At 62.7% G+C, this 23,224-nt stretch overlaps 5 protein-coding genes across 5 annotated transcripts; 1 reads left to right on the top strand and 4 right to left on the bottom strand.

The window, feature by feature from the left end:
* Positions 1-130: 130 nt before the first annotated feature.
* Positions 131-4,582, bottom strand: CHLRE_09g416200v5 (uncharacterized protein). Its single transcript, XM_043066380.1, has 11 exons — positions 4,031-4,582; positions 3,859-3,950; positions 3,655-3,776; positions 3,342-3,532; positions 2,968-3,129; positions 2,749-2,837; positions 2,515-2,629; positions 2,278-2,349; positions 1,840-2,052; positions 1,306-1,662; positions 131-1,151 (listed from the first exon to the last, which is right to left on the bottom strand). Exons 1-11 carry the CDS (start codon positions 4,388-4,390, stop codon positions 936-938), a joined length of 1,989 nt encoding a protein of 662 aa, XP_042921676.1. The 5' UTR covers positions 4,391-4,582; the 3' UTR covers positions 131-935.
* Positions 4,583-5,102: 520 nt separating this feature from the next.
* Positions 5,103-7,500, bottom strand: CHLRE_09g416150v5 (uncharacterized protein). The gene is made up of 5 exons (XM_001696698.2): positions 7,364-7,500; positions 7,081-7,257; positions 6,830-6,926; positions 6,378-6,516; positions 5,103-6,045 (listed from the first exon to the last, which is right to left on the bottom strand). Exons 1-5 carry the CDS (start codon positions 7,474-7,476, stop codon positions 5,948-5,950), a joined length of 624 nt encoding a protein of 207 aa, XP_001696750.1. The 5' UTR covers positions 7,477-7,500; the 3' UTR covers positions 5,103-5,947.
* Positions 7,501-9,662: 2,162 nt separating this feature from the next.
* Positions 9,663-13,380, top strand: CHLRE_09g416100v5 (uncharacterized protein). The gene is made up of 11 exons (XM_043066379.1): positions 9,663-9,823; positions 9,899-10,087; positions 10,286-10,402; positions 10,622-10,765; positions 10,891-11,003; positions 11,488-11,496; positions 11,630-11,681; positions 11,828-12,008; positions 12,168-12,325; positions 12,623-12,715; positions 12,867-13,380. The coding sequence occupies exons 1-11, from the start codon at positions 9,818-9,820 to the stop codon at positions 12,948-12,950; spliced, it is 1,146 nt and encodes a 381-aa protein (XP_042921675.1). The 5' UTR covers positions 9,663-9,817; the 3' UTR covers positions 12,951-13,380.
* A 26-nt stretch (positions 13,381-13,406) lies between these two features.
* CHLRE_09g416050v5 (uncharacterized protein) lies at positions 13,407-17,843 on the bottom strand. Its single transcript, XM_001696697.2, has 12 exons — positions 17,735-17,843; positions 17,418-17,555; positions 17,089-17,174; positions 16,868-16,980; positions 16,467-16,625; positions 16,126-16,240; positions 15,774-15,905; positions 15,315-15,429; positions 14,925-15,033; positions 14,375-14,529; positions 14,093-14,169; positions 13,407-13,846 (listed from the first exon to the last, which is right to left on the bottom strand). The coding sequence occupies exons 1-12, from the start codon at positions 17,739-17,741 to the stop codon at positions 13,727-13,729; spliced, it is 1,326 nt and encodes a 441-aa protein (XP_001696749.1). The 5' UTR covers positions 17,742-17,843; the 3' UTR covers positions 13,407-13,726.
* Positions 17,844-17,980: 137 nt separating this feature from the next.
* On the bottom strand, positions 17,981-23,170 carry CHLRE_09g416000v5 (uncharacterized protein). Its single transcript, XM_043066378.1, has 13 exons — positions 23,058-23,170; positions 22,504-22,909; positions 22,355-22,439; positions 22,178-22,239; positions 21,842-22,035; positions 21,441-21,651; positions 21,018-21,329; positions 20,697-20,856; positions 20,397-20,521; positions 19,970-20,252; positions 19,791-19,857; positions 19,455-19,596; positions 17,981-19,234 (listed from the first exon to the last, which is right to left on the bottom strand). Exons 1-13 carry the CDS (start codon positions 23,120-23,122, stop codon positions 19,070-19,072), a joined length of 2,277 nt encoding a protein of 758 aa, XP_042921674.1. The 5' UTR covers positions 23,123-23,170; the 3' UTR covers positions 17,981-19,069.
* Between the last annotated feature and the right edge of the window lie 54 nt (positions 23,171-23,224).

Here is a 23,224-nt window from a genome sequence, read left to right as displayed (position 1 = left end):
CAGGCCGAATGGTCGCCCGTGGGGTTCCAGGCTTATCGCGGGTAAGTATGACTACCTGGGTCACGACAGTCACGCGACGCTCGGTAAAATGGTGGGTATCGGTAAGTAACTCCGTCGCGTCATTGGGCGGGCTTTCGTTTCGTTTTTTAACACACACACACACACACACACACACACACACACACACACACGCACGCACGCACGCACACACGCACACACGCGCACGCGCACACAGGTGGTCCCTATTCACACGCAGTCGCTGGCAGTTGCACTCCCGTGCGATCAGGGGTATATCACCATCCGCTGTGGCCGTCGACTCCCGTGTGATTGGCAAGGCAGAAAGGATGTCGGTACATGCGTGAACTCGCCAGCCGATTGCACATCCTAAACCAGGTTTCTGTCAGACTCTCACGCAGGCTAGCTGCGTTCGACCAGCCGCGGACCCGCTGCCGTTGCAGCTTGATTCATGAACGCTACTCGGCTACTGCCCTGATCTGGGGTTACGCCATACACTCTCGGGACTTCGCCACGCTGTCCCTTGCTGCGCCTAGGCGCCTGAGGCCATACGCCATCATAACCGAGGTTAGCACAACGCCTATGGCATGTGGTCTTAGACGTCTACACAATGCGCACATCCGCCGCCAGGCCCCGCGCCAAGGCCCGCACGGCCGCCAACACCAGGGCCCCCGCCGCCGCTACCGGGCTGCAGCGCTGCCGATCGCGAATTGCCCAGCTGCTCCTGAATGAGCGCATGCCGCGTGTCACCAAGTCAACGCGGCTGAAAGTAAAGCAAGTGCAGCTGGCCAGCACGCCTCAACGCCATGATGTACGTACGACCGGCGCATACTTTCCACTGCCATGCCCGGCGCATCTCCTCAGTGTTCAGAACAACTGCTGCTGATGCATCCTGCACCTGCTGTAGTGCCTCCACCGCCTCATCCCATGGACCTCAGCGGGGTAGCCTTGGGCCGCGGCACCAGGCTGGGCACCTGCAGCTTGCCGTAACCCGCACTGCCGTTGATGTTGTCCCCTCCTGTCCCCGACCCGGCCGGCTGCTGCTGGCGCCTGCCTGCCGCCCCTGGTGGCCGCAGCGATGCCTCCACGTCGTCATCAGATGAAAGGAAATCCGGTAGCGCAGAGAGGTCGTTGCTCTGTACACGATTATGTCGAGGGCGTGAGGTGAGCGATGCATAGAGGCTCCCTACACAACGAGTAGAATGGAGTGCTATCACCAGGGCTCAATGTTCCTGGTTTGGCCTAATTAGCCCATGCCCACAACCCTTCGCACACGTAAAGTCCACTCACCTCCACCAGCCGCTCCACGTCCTTGAACCGCAGTTGGCCGCCGCCGTCTACTGTGAGGTCCACGCTGTCAGCGGCACGTATGCCCGCTGCCGCCTCAGACCCCGCCTGCTGGCCGCCGGCGCCGCCATTGCTGCTGCTGCTGCCGTTGCCGTCGCTGCCAAAGCCGCGCGCTGAGAAGAAGCGCGCCAGAGTGTCTACCAGGCCAGGTGCGGGCCGCGTAGTGAAGCCGGCCGGCACCACGAACTCCCACTGCCGCTCCGCCTGCCGGATGCGCAGCTCGTCCACGCGCTCAATCTCTCCCAGCTCCGACTCCATGGCGATCCAGGATGCCCACGTGGTCTCGCTCTTGGGGTCCACCTGCGTGGTGGAGATAGCTTCATAGGTGAGCAAATACGGCACGGTAGCTCATGGTGGCCAGCCATACAGCCTTGCGACAGGCGTTCTTCGTGATAGCCAAACGCATGTAAACAGCACGCGGCCAAGTATTGCATAGCAAGCCTCAGTAGAGGTATCAGGCTGAACGGCCTGACTCACCCGAACAGCGGCTTTGAACAGCTCCCGCGCCGTCTGGACGTTGCCCGCCTGCCACTCCAGCGCGCCCCAGGCGTGGAACACGTACACGGTGGAGGGCGAGCGCGGGTCGGCCCACACGCCCTCCTGGAACAGCTGGCGAGCGCGGTCCATGTTGCCCTGTTCCGCCTCCATGACGCCGTACGCCTGCCACATGTACAGGTCGCTGGGGTCCGCCTGCGGCATTGAGGGTGTGGGAGTGTGTATTGTCAGACTCTAGTGAAGTAGCAGAGCCGCAGTTGCGGCAAGACGAGTTGTGGAAACTGGGGACGGGGCTAAGCGAAACAGTGCCAGCGCGTACGGAGTCATGGCATCTTCAAAACCGTGACCCTCCGATCCAGTCTGCATGTCCGCTTGTGCAGCTCCTTCCATCCATGCAAACCCCAGCCCGCCTGCACGCACCCGCAGGCCCTGCTCAAAGAGCTCCCTCGCGCGCTCGATGCGGCCCGCCTGCTTCTCCACCAGCGCCCACGCCTGCACAGGGAAGGCGAGATGGGGCAACAAAACTTTCCAGCACAGCAATAGCTCGCGCATAGCCTGTGCACCTCACAAAAACCACCAGTTCTTGCATGTCCCACCCCATTGACGCAACGCCCTGCACGCACATAAACGCACACACGCACGTATGCGCGCACGCACCTGGTACAGCGCTGGGTCGGTAGGGTTGAGCTCGCAGCCGCGCCTCAGCAGCGCCAGGCAGTGCTGCGGGTTGCCCTGCCGGCGCTCCCACAGCGCCCAGGCCAGGTGCACGTACCTGCGCACCCGACACAGCGTAATTCCTGGGTCAGCGGCACGCCCATGAACCAACCGTACGCGCCATTGCCGTGACAGCCAGGCTGCGCTGCATGCAGAGCCAGCTTCTCACCCCCTCACCGTGATCGTGGGTTGGCGCCCAGAGCTTTCCGGAACAGGTAGCGGACCACAGTCGGGTCGCCCTGCTTGGCCTCAAGGACCGCCCACGCCTGTACGCAGGGCGTAGGTAACGATTGCATGTCAAGCGCACAAAGGTACTAAGATACACATGGCGTGCACATTGTAGCAAAAGCAGTAGGGGTTGGGACATTTGGTCGTTGTGGACCCCAGCGTGCGCACCTGCCATAGCGCCACGCTGGCCGCCCCCTCCGCGCTGCGCGTGCCCTCCTCGAACCAGGACCGCGCCTCGCCCACCCTCCCCAGCTGCGCTGCCATGCAGCCGAGTGCGTTGTATAGGTAGGCGTTCTGCGACTGGGGCTTCCGCCGACACCGTTGGATGCCCTGAAGACACCAAGTAGCCGCAACAAGCAAAGGCGTGAGGCTAGGTCATGTCAACCCAGCGTTTGACCTCGGCGGGTCGGTCGGAAAGGGCAACATGTTGACCAGGCAAACACTAAGTATCAATGGTGTGAAGGCGTACGCTCATGACCCCGGGATTCGGCAGATGGGTAAGTTCGAAAGGTGCCGCGGCCGCCAATCCAGCCGCCGCGCACCTGCATCCACAAATCGCGCGCTCGTGTGAAGTTGCCCTGGCCCTTCTCCAGCATGCCCCACTTGTGCCAGGCGCACGCGTGCGTGCCGTCCACCACTACCGCCGCGTCGTACAGCTTGCGCGCGCGCTCCACGTTGCCTGTCCGCGCCTCTAGCCAGCCCCATGCTGACCAAATGTATGGGTTGACGTTGCCTGCCACCAGGTACGATATGCACTTGTAAGCCAACGTCTGAATGTGCAAGCATTCCCAGCGCTCCCGACAGGCATCACAGGTAGACAGTCATATGAGCCGCTCGGGCGGGAGGGAGGGTCACCTGTATTGGCGCAGCCATCCTGGTACAGCTGCCGCGCTTCATCATAGCGCTTCTGCTGCACAAGAGTCTTGCCGAGCACCACGTATGCGCGGGGGTCGGCGGGATCGAGCGCCAGGCACCGCCTGCGGCAGGCACGCACGAGGGAGGGTCAGGCCTCACGGTGTGGCGGGCCACTAACCACTCACGACCTCTGGGCATACTCACCGTAGACCATCCTCCGCGGCCTTGTATAAGCTCTTACGCTCATTCAAGTCAAGAGTTTGACGAGCGCGGATCCGTGACGTCCGGCAGCGCCACTGCAGGGCAGGAAGCCGACAAGCAAGCATTTTGATACAGGTCTTGCGTGCGCCTATAGTTATTAATGAATCGTACGCACCAGCAGCAAGTCGATATTAATCTTCAAGACCTTTGACGACCCAGCGAAAGCGCTCGACGCCTCATCTCGGCTTCCGGTCGCGTCCCCGCGCTCCCCCTCGCCATCGCCAGATCCGGAGCTGGAGAGGTCAGCTATGATGGAAGAGCGAACTGGGGTGCTCCTCCGGCTAACTGCTGATGGCGCGAGCTGGAGAACAGCCGTGGGCTCATACGCAGCCACTTGCACGCCCGTTTGCGATCGCGCTGGAGCGTACCAGGTACGCCTTGAGCTAGATGATGAACTAGAGCTGCTGGATGCCTGTTCTACGGGTCCCCGCGTGCGCACACCGCGCCAGAGTTGAGAGAAGGGCACCAAGCTCATCCTGCCGCGTAAGCCTATGAACGTGTTAAATCATTCTTGTTAGCTCGCACACTGTAATATGGCTGACAGCGCCGATTGATGCACCGCAGGTTAAAAAGAGTTGCAGTAATTAAGGGTCGCCTGTTGCGAGGAAGATAATGGAATACACAGGGCACGAGTGGCAAGAAAGCTCACGAGTGGACCGACCATATGTCTAGAACAGACTGAAGTCCATTGCGGGCCCCATTGCGCGGGCACTGGATCTGGCGCAGTGACGCCCTGCGCCCGCTCGCCCTGCTCCCAGCCGCGGGGGTGGTGACTCGCTTTCTCCCAGCCAGCTGGTGTGCCGCGTGCTCCCCAAGCCGCCAAGCCCGCAATGCCTCCTATTCTACTCGTTTGTGCAAATATCCAGCGCCTTCTTTCCCTCAGGAAGCCTGCATAGGCCTGTAACTCTGGGCTACGCTGGGCTCTGGCGTGAGGTTGTGGCCAGGCCTCCCTTGTCTGTGGCCATGTTGATGTCGTTGCCCGAGCTTCACAGAGCTCCAGTTCGTCCCATCTTTCATTTGAGCCCCTCATAGCCGGCACAGGGCCCGGCGCCGCCGCCGTGGGGCATAATGGCGGGTGTGCATATTGCACCGTCAGCACGGTAGTAGGACTGGTTTACGTACGCATTAGTTCCGCAACCGCGCAACGCACGTCAATCATAGGACTGTCGGCAAAAGACACATCGAGATGCCCCAGGGCGTGTTCCGCAGGGTTACACACTTGTGCGGCGTAGAACTACCGTTCCGCCCACAACCAGACACCGGCCGCCAGTCTCAACCTGCGCGCCGGCGCCACTTCTTGGGCGTGATAGGTATTGTGATGCGGAATTGCGTCGTGTTTGTGGTTTGCGCGCTGCTTGTGTTTCGTGCAGACGTACCCCGTTCCGCCGTCCGTCCATCCGTCGTGCGTCCGTCGCGCGGGGGGGTTTGCCGGTGTGGTATTCCTCCGCTAAGCACTATGCTACTCTTACTACGGCAATGGTACTTGATGTTGACGGGCCATCCTAGTGTTGTCCACGTGCATCAGATTTTAACAAAATGCCGGTATACGTTACGGCTGTTGCGGGCTGCGGTGTGACTAGCATCCTAGCTGCGTCTTTTTGCACGGACAATGGGTACACAGCCAGGGGAGGGCTGTCTCCCTGAGCTTGAGATGGTCCTGCAGGACGGGTTGCGGCATGTCCCTTACTAGCCCCGTGCATGCGACGGGCAACGTGAGTGAGCGTGTGCAACCTTCGCGCTTTACAGCCACAGCGGGTGTGATGCACGAAGCACACATCAGCTCACAAAGCGAACCCCAAGCCACCCAGGCCACACATCTTTGTCCACAAAACGCAAAGCTCCAACAAGACTTGTCCGCGCTGCTGTTCCTATCTAGTACCTCCCTAAAGCACACATATAGTCACCCGAATAAGCTCTTGAGACAAGCCGTGACACGCTTTTGCCGCTCTCCGCCGCCCACCAGCCGCCTGCATCGCCTCCGAGCTGCATCCCTGCGCCCGTGGCTCGTCCGCCCGCCCACACAGCTCGGCGCCTACTTGGCGTGGGCCAGCAGGAACTGCACCACAGCGCCGTCCGCGGTGGCGGGGCCCAGAGCCGGGTGCACCGTGTTGTGGCGCCGCACGCGGTAGCCTGGGGGCGCGAGGAAAGAGGTTCAGCGTTTTAACGGACCATCCACTCGCTTATCCAACTGTCATGTATGCAGGCCCTACGTTACCCGTTGGTGACGGGTATTGCTGTAACAGTGTTGCATCTTTTGCGCCCCTTCTCTGCCTGGCCCTTGGCCCATCCGGCCATCCCGCAACCCGCTCGGCCGTACGTCGCGTGAGTCCCCCGAGTGCCTACCCGCAAGTGCCTACCCCACGAGTGCCTACCCAGCTCCCAGCTCTTACAAGCGCCCGACGCCCTCCATGCCCCTGCAAACCCATGCACAGCCCTGTGTACTGCGGCCCCCACCGGCTCACCCGGCACCAGCTGGCTGGCCAGGCCCGACAGGCTGCCGAACTCCGTGACCACGTCCCACATGCGGTGGAACTCGTCCACCATGGAGTAGAACTTGCGCAGGTCGTCCGGGTGCGCGCGGTAGTAGTAATCCTTGCCGTACTGCGCTCACACAGAGAGGAAGCGCCAGGTCGTCGGAAAGCACGTCAGGTCTCTGTACATGTACGCTCTGCTCTGCTATGGTGCGCCAAGCTACGTGTTCCCCATGACACCCCTGCCTCGCCCCTTCCGTAACCTCCATCCCATGTTTGCAATTCTGGCGCTGGACACCTCCCGTATGAATGCAGATGTTACAGGGGCTTCCCAGCACCCGTATGGCCCAGCTTGGTTTGTCAACCGCCAGCCGTGACCAAACCCACATACCCCACCCCCTTTTACCTCACCCCGCAGCCTCATACCCGCCTCCCAAGCTCACCGCCTTGGTGAAGTCCGGCCAGGTTGCCAGCACCGAGTACCGCTCGTGCGTCAGTGTCAGCAGGTAGTTCATAAACGCGCTATGCGCGGTGGAGATCCTGCGCAGAAGAGGAATTGCACGCGAGTTTTCGGCTGAGGTGGATCCCGGGCGCCCAGAAGCATATGCCAACAACAGCAAGAGGCCCATCGCTCGATACTTTAGGACGTCCGGCGACTGGTCGATAACGATGCGACACCCCAGAATGGGCTTACCTTGACACGTCCTGGAGCACCAGGGACGAGGCAGCCACCTTGCGCAGGTCGGATGGCGCATACGACACCTTAGCACTGCCCGCGCCGGCCGACACCGACACATCGACACCCTTTCCCGAGCCCTTCACGGTCAGCTTGACGTTGCTCCCCAGGCTGGCGGTGGGCCCATCCGCAGCGCTGCATGCGTGTAAAAGAAGCGGATGGAGCACGCGCGAGTCACGTTGATTGATTACCGAGAGCGCGGGTCCTCGCTTCCTGTGTTGCCGAGCAAGCTCATACACACCTGCCAAACGTAAACTTTTCGACTAGGGTGCTAAGCTGCCGGCTTGCGGCCGGGCTCGCCAGGGCAGCCCCAGCGCGCTGGAAAGCGCCCACGAGCTCAGTCGAGCGCTGCATGTTTAACTTCAGGTTACAACTATGTATATCGTGTAAGAAAGTACTAATTTGAGTATAGCAGAGTTCAATCACCATCGCCATCCATCGCTCCTGACCCCCCCCCCCCCCCCCACCACCACCACCACCACCACCACCACCACATCCCACCCCAGTCACCCCGACCTGCACGCTAACCAGCCTGGCCCCACCACCACCATCGGATTGGGGTGACGCTTGTCACCCCTCAGTACAATATGCATGAGCGTGAAATTCAGGCCCCGATCCCTGCTGTTTGGTTGTTCTGTGTTGGCTGTGCTTGTGCTTGACAGTTGCAACCCTGAGCACTCCGTGCGGGCATTAACGCCCTCAGTGCCCCGCCCCCACGCCACCCCACCCCAGCACCTCTCACCAATGCTACCTGCAACAAATTCCTGGCTTCAGTGTCTCGAGCCGAATGCAAATCATGCTACCCTGGAGTCCTGGACCCCTCTTCCTCTGCTGTCGTCTTCGGCGCTCATCCGTGGACACTGGTCACCTGCTTGCAGGTGCGTCGCATCTCTGTTGGCTTGCTCCTTCCCCCCACGGGGGAAGGGCGGAAGCCCTCGCGGTCGCATCGAGGTCGCCGCGGGCGGGGCCCTCCGGTTATACCACACGTGTCGCGGCGTCGCTGCATGTGTGTCTGGCACTATTTCGCCTGGCCGGGCGCCCGGAGCGTACGGAATGCACATCACCATACTACCAACCTGCAGGGTCGTATCTTGTTTTTGGAATAATGTCTAGCTCCAGACAAAAACGGCCGGGTGGCCGCCGTCTTTTGTCTGGGCACATGGCGGTTTGGGGGCTTCTCCATAGGAATTGGGACAAAGCCCGCCCCAAACCCGGGCCAACAAAGTCTCGCCCCAGACATTAGCCCCCGGGAGGAATGTCTAGGAAACGGCCAAAATGGCCAATTAATGTCTGGAGACATTAAGATAGGAGCCCTGCCAACCTGCCAGCAAGCAAGCGGCGAAACGGTACAGTAGCTCCGCATTCAACATGCCGGGCACCCTCGCGGCCACGCCTTGCCGTTGCACCGTGGCATGATGAACGCTAATGTCAGGGTCTGGGATTCGCCACACATGTACGGGACTTCTCCTGCTCGTCACGCCTGCTTGTCCTGTTCCACCACACCCTGGACCACTCCGGCCCACATGCAAGTGCAGCGGCTGCTGGCCTTGTCGCGCTGCATGGCCCGTGCGCTTCTCCTCCTCGGCGTCCACTGCCGTTTCCTCTGTCCGCCTCCCTCCCGCTGGCTCCTGCTCCATTGCAAGTGCCATGCCGCGGCCTCACCGTCACCAATGCCGCTTAGCAGGGGGTTGGTAGAGATGTTTGTGAGTTTCCTTGAGCAGCACGCAAATTGGGTGTGCAATGACTTGGGGCCATACGGCCTGGACCGCCTTAGCGGCCAAACTTGTTTGCGGTTTCCTTCAGGCGTAGTCTGCCCGAGCGTGACGGTGAGACCGTGTAGTCGTTTGGAGAGAGCAAGTTCCCTGCAGAGGTGTCACGTAGGGAGCTCGGTGCTAGCGTCAAACGGCAGCACCAGCGGCCTCCACGCCTCACGGTGTTGAGTAGGCGCAGCAAGCTGATGGGTGGCCCCCAGAAGGAGCCACGCATTGTTCTTGGTCGAAGCATCCGGATGGATACACCTTACCGACACAAACGCCATGCAGTGCTGCAAGTTGTGATGTCTGGTACATGCGGGTGATGGGTCAGGGGCAACGTAAGACATCCGGATCAGAGGTTGCCCGGGCCATACATGGGGCGCCGGGTGAGTCCTTGGGCGTTGGCTGCCACAGGGGCCAGCGCACGCGGCTGCGGCCTAGCCCAGGAGCGCCACCAGCAACACCAGTCCAGTGAACTAAACACCATCTGTGACCTCCCGATTGACCGCATACAGCAGCTTGGATGGCGGCCTTGTATCCTGGATACCTCGTTCAGGAGCCTTGGATGACGTCGTGCCTTTTGACCAGCTTCTCCGCTACACCCCACCGCAGGTCTCCTCCCAGATTGCATTGATTACAAGCGGGACCTGCCGACGCAGTTCACGCAGAGTGGGCTTGCGGCAGACGCCCAACTCTCACGATCAAGGCGGTCGGGCCAAGCGGGGCGATGGGGTGTACCGTGTGATACACGAATACACCCCCGTGCCCAGAAAGCCCTTCACACAACTTGCATTCCTATCGTCTAACGAGCAAAAATGACAACAGAGGCTAACCGTGACGAAGCTCGAAAATGTGTGTTGTTAGCCAGGCGGTGCCTGGACGCGGGCGAACTGGACAAGGCGGAACGCTATGCACACAAAGCGCAGCGCTTATATGCCAGCATGGAGGTGGGGACAACCTGCAGAAACCTGAGTTGAAATGCTTCCGATCCTGAAAGGACCACCTACGACGTTAACTTGCAGGCGCAAGCTGTGCTAGAAGCAATTGAGGCGGCTCGTGCGTCGGGTAAAGGCGAGGGCCCCTCAACCAGCGCCGGGGCGCAGCAGCACCAGGCCAATGGTCACCACCGGCCATCGGCGAGCAAGCCCGCCGCGCACGGGGGCCCGCACCTGCCGCACCGGCCAGCGAAACCGAAGCCGGTCGAGGACCCGGTACGCTGCGGGTGGTATCAAGCGTCATCCTCGGGGGCTGATGGTCGCCGGTCCGACGTCCTCAAATCGCGTTATGGCCTTGTGCTGTTTGGGAGCGAGGGGGCGTACAAACTTGGGGGCTGGTGGCGTCGGGGCGTGGCTGTCAGCGAGAGCGGGGTTGCGGGCTCACCGCGCGTTGTGGGGTTTGGCTGCACGCAGGGCACGCCGGAGCAGAAGGCGCTGGTGGCCGAGGTGCTGAAGGCGAAGGACTTTTACGAGGTGTTGGGGATAACCAAAGACGCCACGGATGACGATATCAAGAAGGCATACCGCAAGGTGGGGCTTGGGCGGGGCCAGGGTACGGGCTGGGGCTTGGCCGGCGCGGCGCGGGTGCGGGCGGGCGCGGTGCGGGTGGGGGTGCCTGAGGTGCGCTAGCAGTCAGTACATGACGTGCAAGACGTCGCCTCGCTGCAGCCCTATGTGTTGCAGTACGTGTGCTGTGTTCCGTACCGAGCTGGCACTCCTCCCGCACCCCTCCCAACCTCCTGGGCGCAGCTGGCTCTGAAGCTGCACCCCGACAAGAACAAGGCGCTGCACAGCGACGAGGCGTTCAAGGCCGTGTCCAAGGCCTTCAACTGCCTTAGCGACGGCGACAAGCGGGCCTATTACGACCGCACAGGGCACGAGAGCAGCGCCGCGGTGGGTGGGCGGTTTGCAGGTTGGGGGTGCGGCGGGATGAACCAACGAATTCGCTTGGCGATTTGCAAGTGCCGGTATGTGCAGTGGCGCTGAAGCGTAAAGCGCCCCGGTCCTTTGATACACAGGCGGCGGCAGCGGCCGCTGCGCAGCGGGCGGGCGGCGCGGGTCCAGGTCCAGGTGGCGCCTACTATTACACCACTAGCACAGAGGACTTTGACCCGGAGGAGCTGTTCAACATGTGGGTGCGCGGGCGTGCCCTTGTGCGGCAGATGAGAGGCGGGGCAGCCGGGGGAGACTTAGCTATAGGGTCGGGAAACTGCGGCACTGCGCGAGCCAGGTTTTCATGTCATGGCACTTTAGGGAAGCGGTAAGGCTTGCTTACAAGCGGCGACAAGCGGTGATGTACGGATGTGGTCATCACATTTGGGAAGGAGCGTAGACAAGGCCTGACAGCAAGCTGCAGAGTATCAAGGAAATCCCCGCGCGTAACGGTGTGGGTCGCGGCGTAGTGAAGAGGATTGTTTGCGTCTTACAGACAGAAAGCACGAGGAAAGCACGAAGTGCACCGGAAGCCTCGTATGCGTCAGTGCGAGGAGGAGCCCGGGGACCTTACGGAGGGGGAGGTGGACGTGGACCAGGGCCTTTGCAACCGTCCGCATGGATGCCGCTGACGGTTGCGACACCATCATGACCGGCCCGCATTTTCGTTGCCTTGTCCGCAGGTTCTTCGGGTGCGTGCCGCTGTAGCGCTGGAGGCTGCAAGCAGGGTGGCCCTTATGTCGGTGAAGCTAGCAGCTTGTGTGGGCGCACGTAGCATGTACATGCTGACTCCCTGCCTCGTCTGGGCTGGCTTGTTGTCTGCAGGGGCGGCCTGGGCGCGCATGCTTTTCGCGCACAGTTCGGTGTGCCGCGCCAGGTAGGCGGGCGGAGTGCCGAGGCTGGGTGAGGCGTTTTGTGCTGGGTTCGCCAACTTTGGGCGGCAGATGTGTGGCAGCACCCAGAACGCACCGGGTACGTCAAGCCGGACTAAATTCACATGCACTGGTAACAACTGCATTACAGCGGCGGCACGGCCACGCGCACGGCGGGCACCACCATGGCGGGGGGCACGCGCAGGGCGGCGGGCAGGCGCAGGGCGGTGGCGGCGGCACGGCAGCGGCGGACCAGCAGCAGCGCGCCGCCATGCTGGGGCTGCTGCAGCTGATGCCCATCCTGCTCATCCTCGTCTTTACCTTCTTCCAGAGTGGGTCGAGGGCTGCGCGCGTGTGTGCAATCTATTGGAGCTATGTTCCGTGTTTTAAGGATAGCGCGTATGGAGGAGCGCACCTTATGCACACGAGCGCAGCAACAGGAGCTGTCTCAGCTGCTCCATCACCGCGTGCCTGTGGCCGCCCACCCGCAGGCAGCCAGTCGCCGCCGTACAGCCTGGTGCAGGAATCGGCCTACAAGGTGGAGCTGCTCACGCAGCGCCTGTCCATCCCCTTCTACGTCAAGTCGGTGCCGGAGCTGGAGCGGGCGTACCCCGCGGGCAGCAGCGCGAGATACAGGCTGGAGCGGCAGGTGCGGCGGCAGCAAGGCCGGGGCAGGTCCGTAGGGGTGGGTCAGGGCGTTCAGTAACGGGACTACCCCTGCTGTTGGGAGCTTTGGGCTGGTAAGCTGGGGACTGGCTCGGCGGCCCTGGGGCGAGCATGACGAGGTGGGCGATCATACGGGACTTAAATTACGGCTTGGTGCTGAAGGCCTGGTGTTGCAGGTGTAGTGGGTGCGATGTGCGCTTCTCCCTGCCATGTGCCTTGACCCCTGCCACGAGCCCCGCTCTTGCCCCGCCCCTGTTGCCCCGCCCGCCGCCCGCCGCAGGTCGAGAGCGCCTACTACGAGCGGCTGGAGGCGCGCTGCCAGCAGGAGCGCCTTATGCGGCACAGAGCCTGGAGCTGGGGCAACCGGGAGCAGGTGCGCGGGCTGGAGCGTGCGTAACTGTGCGATGTTGGCTGAGGGGAGCTTGACAGCGCTGCTTCGTGTGCGTGCCCGGGTCCCTTGCTTCGAAGATCGCAAGCTGTGATATGTTGTGTGTCAACTTGTTTTGTTGTGCGATGGTATGCAGGCGCGAGCGATGAAGCTGGAGGCGTGCGAAGAGATTGAGCGAGTGAACGAGAAGCTGGGCATGCGGCGGCCGGTCGGGTACTAGCACGCTCGGCAGTGCCGCATAGAGAAGCAGCCAGGCGCAGTGCAGTGGTCGTGTGGGTGCGGGTTGCGAAACCCCCTTCTATTGTGAGGGTACTTAAGGCTAAGGCTATATGCAGAGGCACGGCTGGCAATAGATGTGCGACGGGACAGGGTAAAGGCAGGATGGCGAAGTCCTGTAGGGTGCAGCGTATTCCCAGACCCCAACACACAGCAGGCAATTTACAATGTCGAGGCATGAGCGCGTGGCAATAGAGTGGTGGGGGGCGACCATGTCTCCGCCTATGGATGTCTGAGTAATGTGCCACACACCCTGTGTCACGTCGTCAGTAGTCTTGCGCAGGTGATGCCTGTGTGGGCCGCCGTGCCACTCGGGTTGATGGGCACTGGCTGGCTATCGCACTGCCACAAATGCCTTGTAACGGCACCGTAATCGTGACACGCAGTGACACGAGTTGTCAATGATACTGGCTTACACGACATTGCGTACGGGGCAGTGCCCACAGCGAGGTCGGCAGAATTCGTCCGGAATAAGTTCATTCACACTGGTCATGTCCACACCACACGTCCCTATCGACAGTGATTGTCACTTACGGTTAAGGTCCGCAGGGCCCCTAACAGATTCAACTCATGTTTGTAAACGCTCGCGTATCACGCGCACAGCCACTAATGCTGTCAACGAATCACCGCACGTTCAAGCTCCAGGCCAGGCATATGGAACTGGACAAACGCTCCTAGAACCCACACTTGCAGGTTGGATCCACTTCCCGGGTCGTATCATTAGATCTTCTTGTAGCGGTTGACGCCCAGGGTGCGCAGGCGCAGTGCCTGCAGCTTGATGAAGCCGCCGGCGTCGGCCTGGTTGTACAGGCCCTTGTCGTCTTCGAACGAGGCAATCACCTGAGGCACGGCGGGAGGCCAAACAGACAGGGGCAGCGCTTGGCAAGTCGAATGTTTTCGCAGATGACGCGCGCCATTGCGCGTGGCGTGCGGTCACAGAGCTACGGTACTTGCACCAAACCACCACACAATGGCTTCTCATCATCCCTTCCGCAAGCTCAGCCCATCCCATCCGCAAGCTCAGCTGCCCTGTACCCTTTCAGTGCCTGGCGCGTTCCAGGGCGCTGCCAGCTCTGGCCTGCTCACCTTGTCGTACAGCGAGTAGGGCGACTTGCGACCCTGCACCTGCACGTTGCCCTTGTAGAGCTTCACCTTGACCACACCTGGGGTTGGCCAGGATTGGATAATGGGAGGACAGTGGAAGCATGTGGGGCAGGGTCAGGGCAGGGCATGTCGCACGACCGGTTTCATGGACCCGACAAGTGCGCTGTGTACCTGAGGGATAGCTTACTCATAACCTTCTCGTCCTCCTCCTGCAAAAGCGCAAGGCACCGTCCTGCCCGCGCAACTCCCGCGCTAGCCGCTCACCGGTGCAGTACTCCTGGGTCTTGTCGACAAGCGCCTGCAGCGCCTCGCGCTCGGGGCTGAACCAGAAGCCGTTGTAGACCAGCTGGGCGTAGCGGGGCATGAGGTCGTCCTTCATGTGCAGCTCCTCGCGGTCCAGGCAGATGGACTCCATGCCGCTGCAGGCAGGGCGCGTGGGTTGGCAATGTGAGGGATAGCGGGGCTGGAACACCCACGTGTGATCGGACCGCTGAACCAGAGAGGATGCAGGCATGGCTGTGCGGTGTACCAACGTAACCGGCTGGCGCCGGCCAGTGATCTGACGCCCCATGCACTCGTGGCCACCCGCATGCCGCACCCCAGTCAGCAGCACGGCTATACCAGCCGGTCGGCGCCAGAAAACGACGTGCCTGGCTGCACGGTTCCCACTGTGCCGCTGCCCCCAGCCCTGGACGCTGCATCCCCCTCACAGCTTGGGCTGGCGTCCTGCACCGCTGGGGGCAATACCCAGCACCCCCGACCCAGGCGTGTACCCCGCCATGCGGACACCAACGCCCCAATCCAGCGGGCTCACCGGTGCGCCACCTGCAGGATGGTGCCGCCGGGGGTCTCGTACACGCCGCGCGACTTCATGCCCACGAAGCGCGACTCCACCAGGTCCACGCGGCCAATGCCGTTCTGGCCTGCAAGGGCAAGCGGGTCAGGGCAGTTTGAGCGGTGGTTGCCTTCCCAGCCACCTGTCGTTGGTGCGGCAACCTTGCGCGAGCCTCAACCACGGCGCTCAACCCCAGTCATGTACCCCTGCACCTGTGGCCCACCCTCTTCCTAGGCCCAAGCCTCCAGGGCCGCGCGCACGCCACAATTGCATGTCAACACGTAGCCACTGGCGCTTCTTGTAACCCCCCTCTGACCACCACTACACTACTACAAGCTCCATACGGCGCCACGCCCTTCACGGCCTCACCTCCCAGCTCGTTGAGCTTGGTGAGGATGGTGGCGGGGCTCATGGGCACGCCGTCAATGGCCACCGGGTTGCCCTTCTCAAAGGCAATCTCAATGGTGGTGGGCTGGTCCGGCGCCTGCACGGCAAAGCAGGGTAGCAGGTTTACGCATTATACCTTAAAAGCATGTGCCCGTCCACCGGCCGCTGACCACAACCGCGCACCGCTGCCCCAAGCCTGCATGTGGTGCATCACTGCATTACACCGCAGCACCTGCCCTGATCATGGCTCACTTCCGTTTCGCCGTACAGCCCCACAGTAGCCTGCCTATGCTGCCTTTCCGCCCCGCCCCTGCCAGGCCCTGGCCCCGCCACCGGTCCCGCGGCCCCATGGCCGCCCTCCTCCTCCTCCTCCCCCTCCCCATTGCGTCTCTAGTTTCGTACTGGGAATGGTGCACACAGCCCCTCCTCCATGGCCCGCACCTTCTCGGGCGACACAGAGCGGGTGAACATGGAATCGTCGGGGGTGGTCCAGGGGTCCTCCAGCGCGTTGCCCTCGTAGCTGATGTGCAGCAGGTTGGCGTCCATGGAGAACGGAGGCTCACCGCGCTTGGACTGTGACCGGCAGAGGCAGCAGCAAATGAGAGTCGCACAATGAGGACATAGCTTCATCCAGCAGCCCCTGTTGATGCATACCCCGCTTTCCCGGAACCCACGGCACGCAATGGCGCCTGCCGGGCGACGCGACATGCGCGCCTCTGACGCCGCTTCAATGAGCGGCATCACGTGTTTCGCTATCCTTTCATGGCCAGTCGCTGCTGCTCTGCCTGCTCACCGCGGGCACGGGGATGTTGTTCTGCTCCGCGTACTCGATCAGCTTGGTGCGCGACAGCAGGTCCCACTCGCGCCAGGGCGCAATCACTTTGATATCGGGCTTCAGCGAGTAGTAGCTGCGGGCAAGGACACCGGCGGCACTTGACCATATTGTGGCGTCTCATTTGCCAGGCCCGCTAGCTTTAAGCGCGTCCCTGCGCTGGGATGCTGCTCCCAGTGAAGGGTGCCGGCCACCCAAGTTTCCCAGCCCCCCCGCCCCCCGCCCACATGCACAGCCAACCGAGCAGTCTACGGACAGCTTCCCTGCCCCGCCGCCCAGCCCCCGTCGCGCGCAGCACTCACCCGACCTCGAAGCGGACCTGGTCGTTGCCCTTGCCGGTGGCGCCGTGCGACACGGCGTCGGCGCCCACCTCCTTGGCGATCTCGATCTGGCGCTTGGCGATGAGCGGGCGCGCAATGGAGGTGCCCAGCAGGTAGGTGCCCTCGTATAGCGCGTTGGCCCTGCAGAGGGAGGGGTGAGGTGTTGAACGTAATCGGGGTTGTAAGGGGCTTGCCAGCTTGGTGGCGTCAGATTGCCGCAAGCGACAGACCAGCGGGACGACAAGGGGGGTAGCGGAAGGAGACGCCAGGGTCACCCCAGTACCAGGATACACCTGCCCATAGCATCACCAGGGGGCCACACGCGCGGGAACAGGGCCCAGGCCGAACGGTTTAGGCGGTGGGGAGGGGCGGGCGGTGCGCACCTGAACATGGGGAACACGTAGTCGCGCACGAACTCCTCGCGCAGGTCGTCAATAAAGATCTGCTTGACGCCCATCTTCTCGGCCTTGGCGCGGGCAGGCTCCAGCTCCTCGCCCTGAGCGCGGCGTATTGAGGGTGAGGATGCATCACGGAGCGCACGGCACGAGGGCAGGGGACCGGGGGGACCAGGACGCTGCTGCCGCCAAGCAGCCCATGCCCTCACCTGGCCCAGGTCGGCGGTGAAGGTGACCACCTCGCAGCCGTAGGTGTCCTGCAGCCACTTGAGGATGATGGAGGTGTCCAGGCCGCCTGCGGGGGTTTAGTGGCCCAGGGGCAGCGACACCGCGGAAAGGGCGTCAACACGTGCGAACGCCTCTACCACCGCTAGCGCCAAATTGGGGCATTGCAACATATAAAACTCACATGACGTGCTGCATGGTACGCAGCAAATGCGCCTGACAACGATTTACTTGCAAGCAACTAGGGTCCCGCACGCCACGAGTGATCGAGGGCACAAGCTAGACGCAATTGCCGGTCAGTGATGTGACGTACCCGAGTAGGCCAGCACCACCTTCTTAACCTGGCCCATCTTGGGGGCTGCCGCGTTCACCGAGACGCAAACCTTGCGACCGCGCATCGCCGGCGCCGGCTTGGCCCGCGAGCTCACATGGCGAGGCGAAAGCTTCATGCCTGCAAGGAAATTGTAGAAAGCGAAGCAGGCAAGGCGCGCATCCTAGCGTGAGCGGCCGAACAAGGGTTGATGACATGCGGAATCGCCGAAACACCTCGTTGCTTAGCCTCAATAACACTTTAAGAAAGTTGACCGCATTGCTGCGACACATATAGAGCCTCCATGCGGCTGAGCTCACCCAGCATTTTAGCGTCACGTGTTGCAAAGAATTGAGGGGAGTTCAGGACGCAAGCCCTGGCTCACAATAGACAGACCGTGATAGCACTACACCTACTATGCTTCACAATGAACTGCTCATACTCCAGGCTACCGTTGCAAATGGACGCCGAATTGGGACTGACCGCGCTGCCGTACGAGTCCCATGCCAGTGGCCAATCAAGGCAGCCCGTGGCAGCCCCAGTCCAAGAGGGATGTTGTGTGGGAATTGCTAAACGAGAGGAGTTGCATTCGTCATTGCCGTGCCGGTCACTGCGCTATTACAGGTCTTCTATCAGCCCCGGACCGCCCAGGCGCCCTGCGCCTTTCACCAGAGCTTGCATCAGGGGAGGCTTGGCCCTCCCCTGGCTTGCATCTAGGCCGCCGCCGCGAGCGAGGGGGGCCTAACCACGTTCTCGCCCACGGCATTCGGGGAACCAACGCCGCCTAGTTTCAGAGTTTGGAGAGGCTCCGCCCCCTAAATTGGAGGCGAGATTCGGGGACCGTACTGAGCCCCATGCGGCGAGAATGCACTTCCGGAAATGCCCAAGCTTCTCGCCCGAGGGGCCGAGGGCATGCACTCGGGCCCATTTCTTGCTGCTCCCTGAAGATGCAAGCTCTGCCTTTCACCGCCTCCCAGGCAATCCAAGGGCCATCAGGCGGCCGGAGTTGCCTGAGCGTGCCTGAGGTATCCAAGGAATGCGCATTAGCACACTTCATGGCCAGCCAGCAACTTGTCGGTACAGTAACTCCGGCGTTCGACCAGCCGCGCACTACTGCCCTGCCGTTGCAAATTGTTTGCCATCTGCTGGGGTCTGGGCGTCAGTTGCACCCTACGGGACCTCGCCAACCTGCCTAAACACTGTCCCATCACACATCCAAGGAATTCGAAGCACGTTCCGCCGCCAGCTCGCCACTAACGCTAAATTGCAACTGTCACAAAGCGGGGGCTTGACAACACCGGAATACCCATCCGTTGGGGCACCCTGCAATCCGCTGCCGGGCCACTGCCTTGTCCTTTGGATCGTGACAGGCGCCAGTGCCCATGCCCGAACATGTTCAATGAGCAGCCCGGGAAGAGCCGGGGTGGTCATGAGATGCTATCCTGTCCCAGCGCCATGCGTAGCACCATCACGTCCATCGCCATCATGGCGCCAGATGCAAACACTGTGCATACACCAGTTGCTGGTTTCGTCGGCATGTGGGGGCCCTACCAGTGCCTTAGGCGCCTAGCCTACCTGGACCTTCCAATCCCCGGAAATGCGCAAGACGCGCACACATGCACCGTTAAACGCCCACTTGTCACTGCGCAGCGCCCTCACAGCGTGTACGGCACGGACTCGCCCTCTGTGGCCCCCGCCGCCGCGTCCCAGTAGTGCCCCACGCCCAGCTCCTCCAGCAGCTGGCGGCCCGCGGCGGCGGAGCGCACCGTCTCCGTGCGGAAGCCCACAAAGGCGCGCCGCAGCACCGTGCCCTGCCACACCTGCGCATAGTGGATACGCAGGTGCAACAAGCGTTGTCGGTGCAATGCGTGTTGGGTTTGGGTTTTTGCAAACAGCTTTCATCGGTATCCCTTCGACGCATGCACCAATGTCGGCCTAACGTTGTCCGTGCAGGGAACGTGGGCGAGGAACAAGACCTGCATCACAGTAGCCCTGCCATCGGCTTCACGGACGAACGCAGAGCCCTTTGCTGTGGCTTACCAGTGTGCACACATTGGGCGGTGCATCCTCGTCCTCGTCCTCCATGGCCGCGTCCCCGTTGGCGTCGCGGCTGCCCCCGGGCGGCGGCGCGGTGGCGGGCGCGGTGGACCAGTCAATGCGGCGCATCATGAGCTTCAGGTACCTGTGGGGCGGAAGGGGGTTTGGGATATACACCGTAGATCGGCACGGAGTGCGTCAGGCAGTAAGTCATGCAGAGCCATACCACGTTGCGGTGCGGCTGTTACTGATACTGTAGCACCATAGTAGTGAGCCAGCGTGGCCTCCAAATGCAGGTTCAACGTCCAACGGACACAGGCGCCGCCCTAGCTCGCCCACCTGCGCGTGGCCTTGTCCACGCCCTCCACCACCACCAGGCTGAAGTCGTCGCTGACGATGGTCATGCCTGCAGCCCGCCAGGTGGGGGTCAGCAGGACGGCGGCGGTGCGGCGGTGAGGGCGAGGGACACACCGTACCGGCGTCGTGTCATCACCACGCATATGCGGGGGTGCACTCACCCGTCATGTGGTTCTCTCGGGCGTTGGCGTCCACCTTGAACCGGTGCTGCGGGTCCGTCAGCCGCCCCACCCGGTACACGGAGCACACCAGGTCCACGCCTGCAGCAGCGGCCGCGGCGCCGGAGGCCGCTGCAGCCGCTGCGGCGCCGCCTTTCTTGCCGGCGCCCGCCACCTCGGTGACGCCCGCCTCCACCGCCGCCACGCCGAACAGCTTGCGCAGCTTCTTGTCGCGGCGCTCCGCCGGAGTCAGCTTGCGGGCCAGGTTGCGGTCCTCGTGTGCGGCCTGCGGGTGGACCGCATGTGCATTAGAGAAGTAGAAAATGAGGAGGCACTTGTCCTGGCAACAAACCTGTGCGCTCTGATGGGCGACAAACACCCATCGTCCATGCACACAGCCCGCCGGCAGCCCCTCTTCTGCTGCACGCACCTGGCGCTCTGCCATCTGCTTGCGGACCTCCTTTTCCACGGCGGTGGGGTCCAGCGAGGCGTCGGTGCCCAGCACGCGGTGCAGGTTGGCAATGCGCACCTTGGGCTTGGGCGGCTCCAGCAGACCTGAGGGGGGAGCGTGGGGAAGACAGTTTCAGCGGTGCAATTGCGAAACCGCGAATGCACGTGGATGCGCAAGCGAACAGGCCCAGCAACCGCTGCACACGTCCGTGTAACAAATGTGGTCCACACAGCACCGGGTGCACACAATGTGCTGACGTGCCCCACAAGCGCCCCTCACCCTGCCGGATGAGCTCCTGCTTCTCCTTGTCTCGCGCCAAGCGCCGCTGCGTGCGCAGCTTCTTCAGCTCCCTGGCGGTCAGCTTGAGCGGCTGCGGCGGAGGCGGCGGCGCCTCGGCGGGCGGGTCCAGCGGCACCGGGTGCTCCACGTAGATGGTGATCTGGAGGAGGTGGAGGGGAGGGGAGGATTCCCGGACATGACTCATGATACGATGGCCGGAGGGGCGGGGTATGAATCAACAGTCGGAGCAAACACATGTACAACAGCTGTCAACAGCCGTCTCTAAGACATTGGCCTGAATGCACCACTCCTAGAACCCACCCGAGCGTCCTTCACACGGAAGGCGCCCAGCTGCCCCGCCGCCGCTGCAGCCGCCGCAGCGGCAAGCTGCTGTCTGCTATCCGCCGTGGCCTCCGCCGCCTCTGCCAGCGTCGACACGCGAAGCCCGTCCTCGCCCTCGCCCTCGTCCATGCGGCCGCTGTCGCCGCCGTGCGGGCCCTCCCCGTTTGCCTCCTTGAGCGGCAGCAGGCGCGGCAGCAGCGCGGCCGCGGGCAGCTCCGGCACGTCCTGGTCCAGTGAGCCGTGCGCCAGCAGGCCGCGGTCCCACCACTCCACCGCAGGGACAGGCTCGGCCTGCGGGTGGCATCGTGCGAGGATTGCAATGCAAGGCTCCAAGACAAAGAGTCGCAGGCGAAATAGACTACTCGCCCCGCGTATTGTCGCCCGCATCACGCCGCACCGCACCTCGGGCACGGGCGTGGCCTCGCGCTGCGGCACCACCTCCCGCACGCCCAGCGGCACCAGGTTGGCGTCCAGGCCCGCCAGACCGCCGCCTGCACCACCTGCAGACCCCGGCGGAGCCCCGGGGAGCGGCAGGCGGCCGGGTCCACTGAGCGGGCCGCTCACACGCGGCGCCCCCTTACGGAAGGCGCCCGAGCCCAGCTGCGATTTCATCCTGCGGGCGGGGCACACAGGAGCAGGCGGTGGCTCGGATCCGGTGCATGCTGAATCTATGCAACAAGAATCGGGCGGGGCGCAGAAGGGAAGGCGCTGAGGGTGGCTAACAAAACGTGCACCCTGGTTTTGTGCATCCGTGTGTCTAACCATGTTGGCTAAACCTCTCCGCCAGCCGGCACTGCCCGCACCTGAACAGCTCCGCCTCGCGCTGGAAGCGGCCCTCCTGCACGAAGTCAAAGCCGGCGCGCCGCCGCCGCTCGCCGCGCCGCCCCGCTGCACCACGGTCCAGGATGGGGTCGTGGAAGGCGCCCGTCTCCTCCTCCGGCTCAGGGGCGACCGGCGGAAGCAGGGGAGGCGGCAGCACGCTGGTGATGCCAGGAGGCTGCAAGTGCAGCACGCACACAGAGAGATGGCTTTGGATGCTGGGTTACTGTACGCAAGTTTGGTCGACTCGCACCTGCGGCAGAGCACTGAAGCCGCCCGAACGGTGTTCCGTCAATGACGTACTTCCCCGATGTACTCACCGGTCTGATGGGGGGCGCAAGCGGAGCAGCACCCAGACCGGGCAGCAGGGGCGGCCGCACGCCTGTGTTACAGCGCGAATGGCGTGCGCACATCAATCGTGAGGCGCCGTGCATGCCGGAAAACAAATGGCCCATCAGAAAAACCATTTGCAATATCGTATGCCCACTTAGACTCACCAGGTATTGCCGATGGTGGCACAGCAGCTCCGCCATTCGTCACCGCTGCTCCCGGTGCGGCGGGAGGCTGCAGCTTGGATGCCAGCTGCATGGGCCACGAGCAAAGTCAGTATGGTACACAACGCCCAGCATCGCGTCACCACCCCCACCTGCGCCAGCTTGGACTTGGCAAGCTTCTCCTTGATCTCCTTCTGAAGCTGTAACGCCTTCTTCGCCTTCTCCAGAGCCTCCAGGCTCAACGAGGGCTTTGCCGCGGCCTCGCCCGCAGCCCCTGCAGCTGTGGCAGGCGCAGCGGGTAGCCCGGATGGTGCCGCAGCCGTCGCCAGTGGCAGCTTCTGCAGCGCAGCGGCCGCAGCCTGGGCAACGGCCGCCGCAGCGCCGGGGGTCAGACCCAGGCCCGGAATACCCAGCATCGGTGCCGGCGGCCGCACGCCTATTGGCGGCGCATACTTGGCTGCCACGGCAGCAGCCAACGCTGCCGCTGCCGCTGCCGGGTTGCCAGGTACCCCTGGTACTGGGGCCCGAGCATGGCCAGGGTCCGGTCCCGCATCCCACCTGCAGGACGACGTGCATCAAACCACCAGTAACCAAGCATGCTGGTGACGACGACCCTACTGGCACGCCATTACAGCACCAAAGCAGATCGCCAAGGCTTCTGCGCGATTGATGGCCACGGTACGCCACTGATATCTACAATATGTACCTGCCACGCTTGGGTGCTGGTGCTGGCGCGCCACCTGCGGCCCCGTCCGCAGCGCGCTTGTCCATGTACTTTGCAAACTAGGAAGGCTCAGGAACTAATTGGCATTGGCTAACATGGCCAAATTTATAAGTAAGAGAATCATCATACGCTGCTGAAAGCCTGAAACA

Source organism: Chlamydomonas reinhardtii, chromosome 9 (genome assembly GCF_000002595.2).
Source record: "Chlamydomonas reinhardtii strain CC-503 cw92 mt+ chromosome 9, whole genome shotgun sequence".
NCBI lineage: Eukaryota > Viridiplantae > Chlorophyta > Chlorophyceae > Chlamydomonadales > Chlamydomonadaceae > Chlamydomonas > Chlamydomonas reinhardtii.
This window is presented reverse-complemented; position numbering and strand designations above follow the sequence as displayed.

Coding starts and splice junctions, on each gene's coding strand:
- CHLRE_09g416150v5 (XM_001696698.2), bottom strand. CDS start 7,476: ATGCAGCGCTCGACTGAGCTCGTGGGCGCTTTCCAGCGCGCTGGGGCT. Junction 6,927..7,080: donor GTGCTCCAGGACGTGTCAAG/GTAAGCCCATTC, acceptor TCTTCTGCGCAG/GATCTCCACCGCGCATAGCG. Junction 6,046..6,377: donor GGCCAGCCAGCTGGTGCCGG/GTGAGCCGGTGG, acceptor TCGCGCCCCCAG/GCTACCGCGTGCGGCGCCAC.
- CHLRE_09g416100v5 (XM_043066379.1), top strand. Junction 10,088..10,285: donor CGAAGCCGGTCGAGGACCCG/GTACGCTGCGGG, acceptor GGCTGCACGCAG/GGCACGCCGGAGCAGAAGGC. Junction 12,009..12,167: donor CGTCTTTACCTTCTTCCAGA/GTGGGTCGAGGG, acceptor GCCCACCCGCAG/GCAGCCAGTCGCCGCCGTAC.
- CHLRE_09g416000v5 (XM_043066378.1), bottom strand. CDS start 23,122: ATGGACAAGCGCGCTGCGGACGGGGCCGCAGGTGGCGCGCCAGCACCA. Junction 22,036..22,177: donor TTGCGCCCCCCATCAGACCG/GTGAGTACATCG, acceptor CTGCACTTGCAG/CCTCCTGGCATCACCAGCGT. Junction 19,235..19,454: donor CGCCCAATGTGTGCACACTG/GTAAGCCACAGC, acceptor CACTATGCGCAG/GTGTGGCAGGGCACGGTGCT.
- CHLRE_09g416050v5 (XM_001696697.2), bottom strand. Junction 15,906..16,125: donor ACAACATCCCCGTGCCCGCG/GTGAGCAGGCAG, acceptor TGCCGGTCACAG/TCCAAGCGCGGTGAGCCTCC. Junction 15,034..15,314: donor CAAGCTCAACGAGCTGGGAG/GTGAGGCCGTGA, acceptor TTGCCCTTGCAG/GCCAGAACGGCATTGGCCGC.
- CHLRE_09g416200v5 (XM_043066380.1), bottom strand. CDS start 4,390: ATGAGCTTGGTGCCCTTCTCTCAACTCTGGCGCGGTGTGCGCACGCGG. Junction 2,838..2,967: donor CCAGCGTGGCGCTATGGCAG/GTGCGCACGCTG, acceptor CCCTGCGTACAG/GCGTGGGCGGTCCTTGAGGC. Junction 1,152..1,305: donor ACGTGGAGCGGCTGGTGGAG/GTGAGTGGACTT, acceptor AATCGTGTACAG/AGCAACGACCTCTCTGCGCT.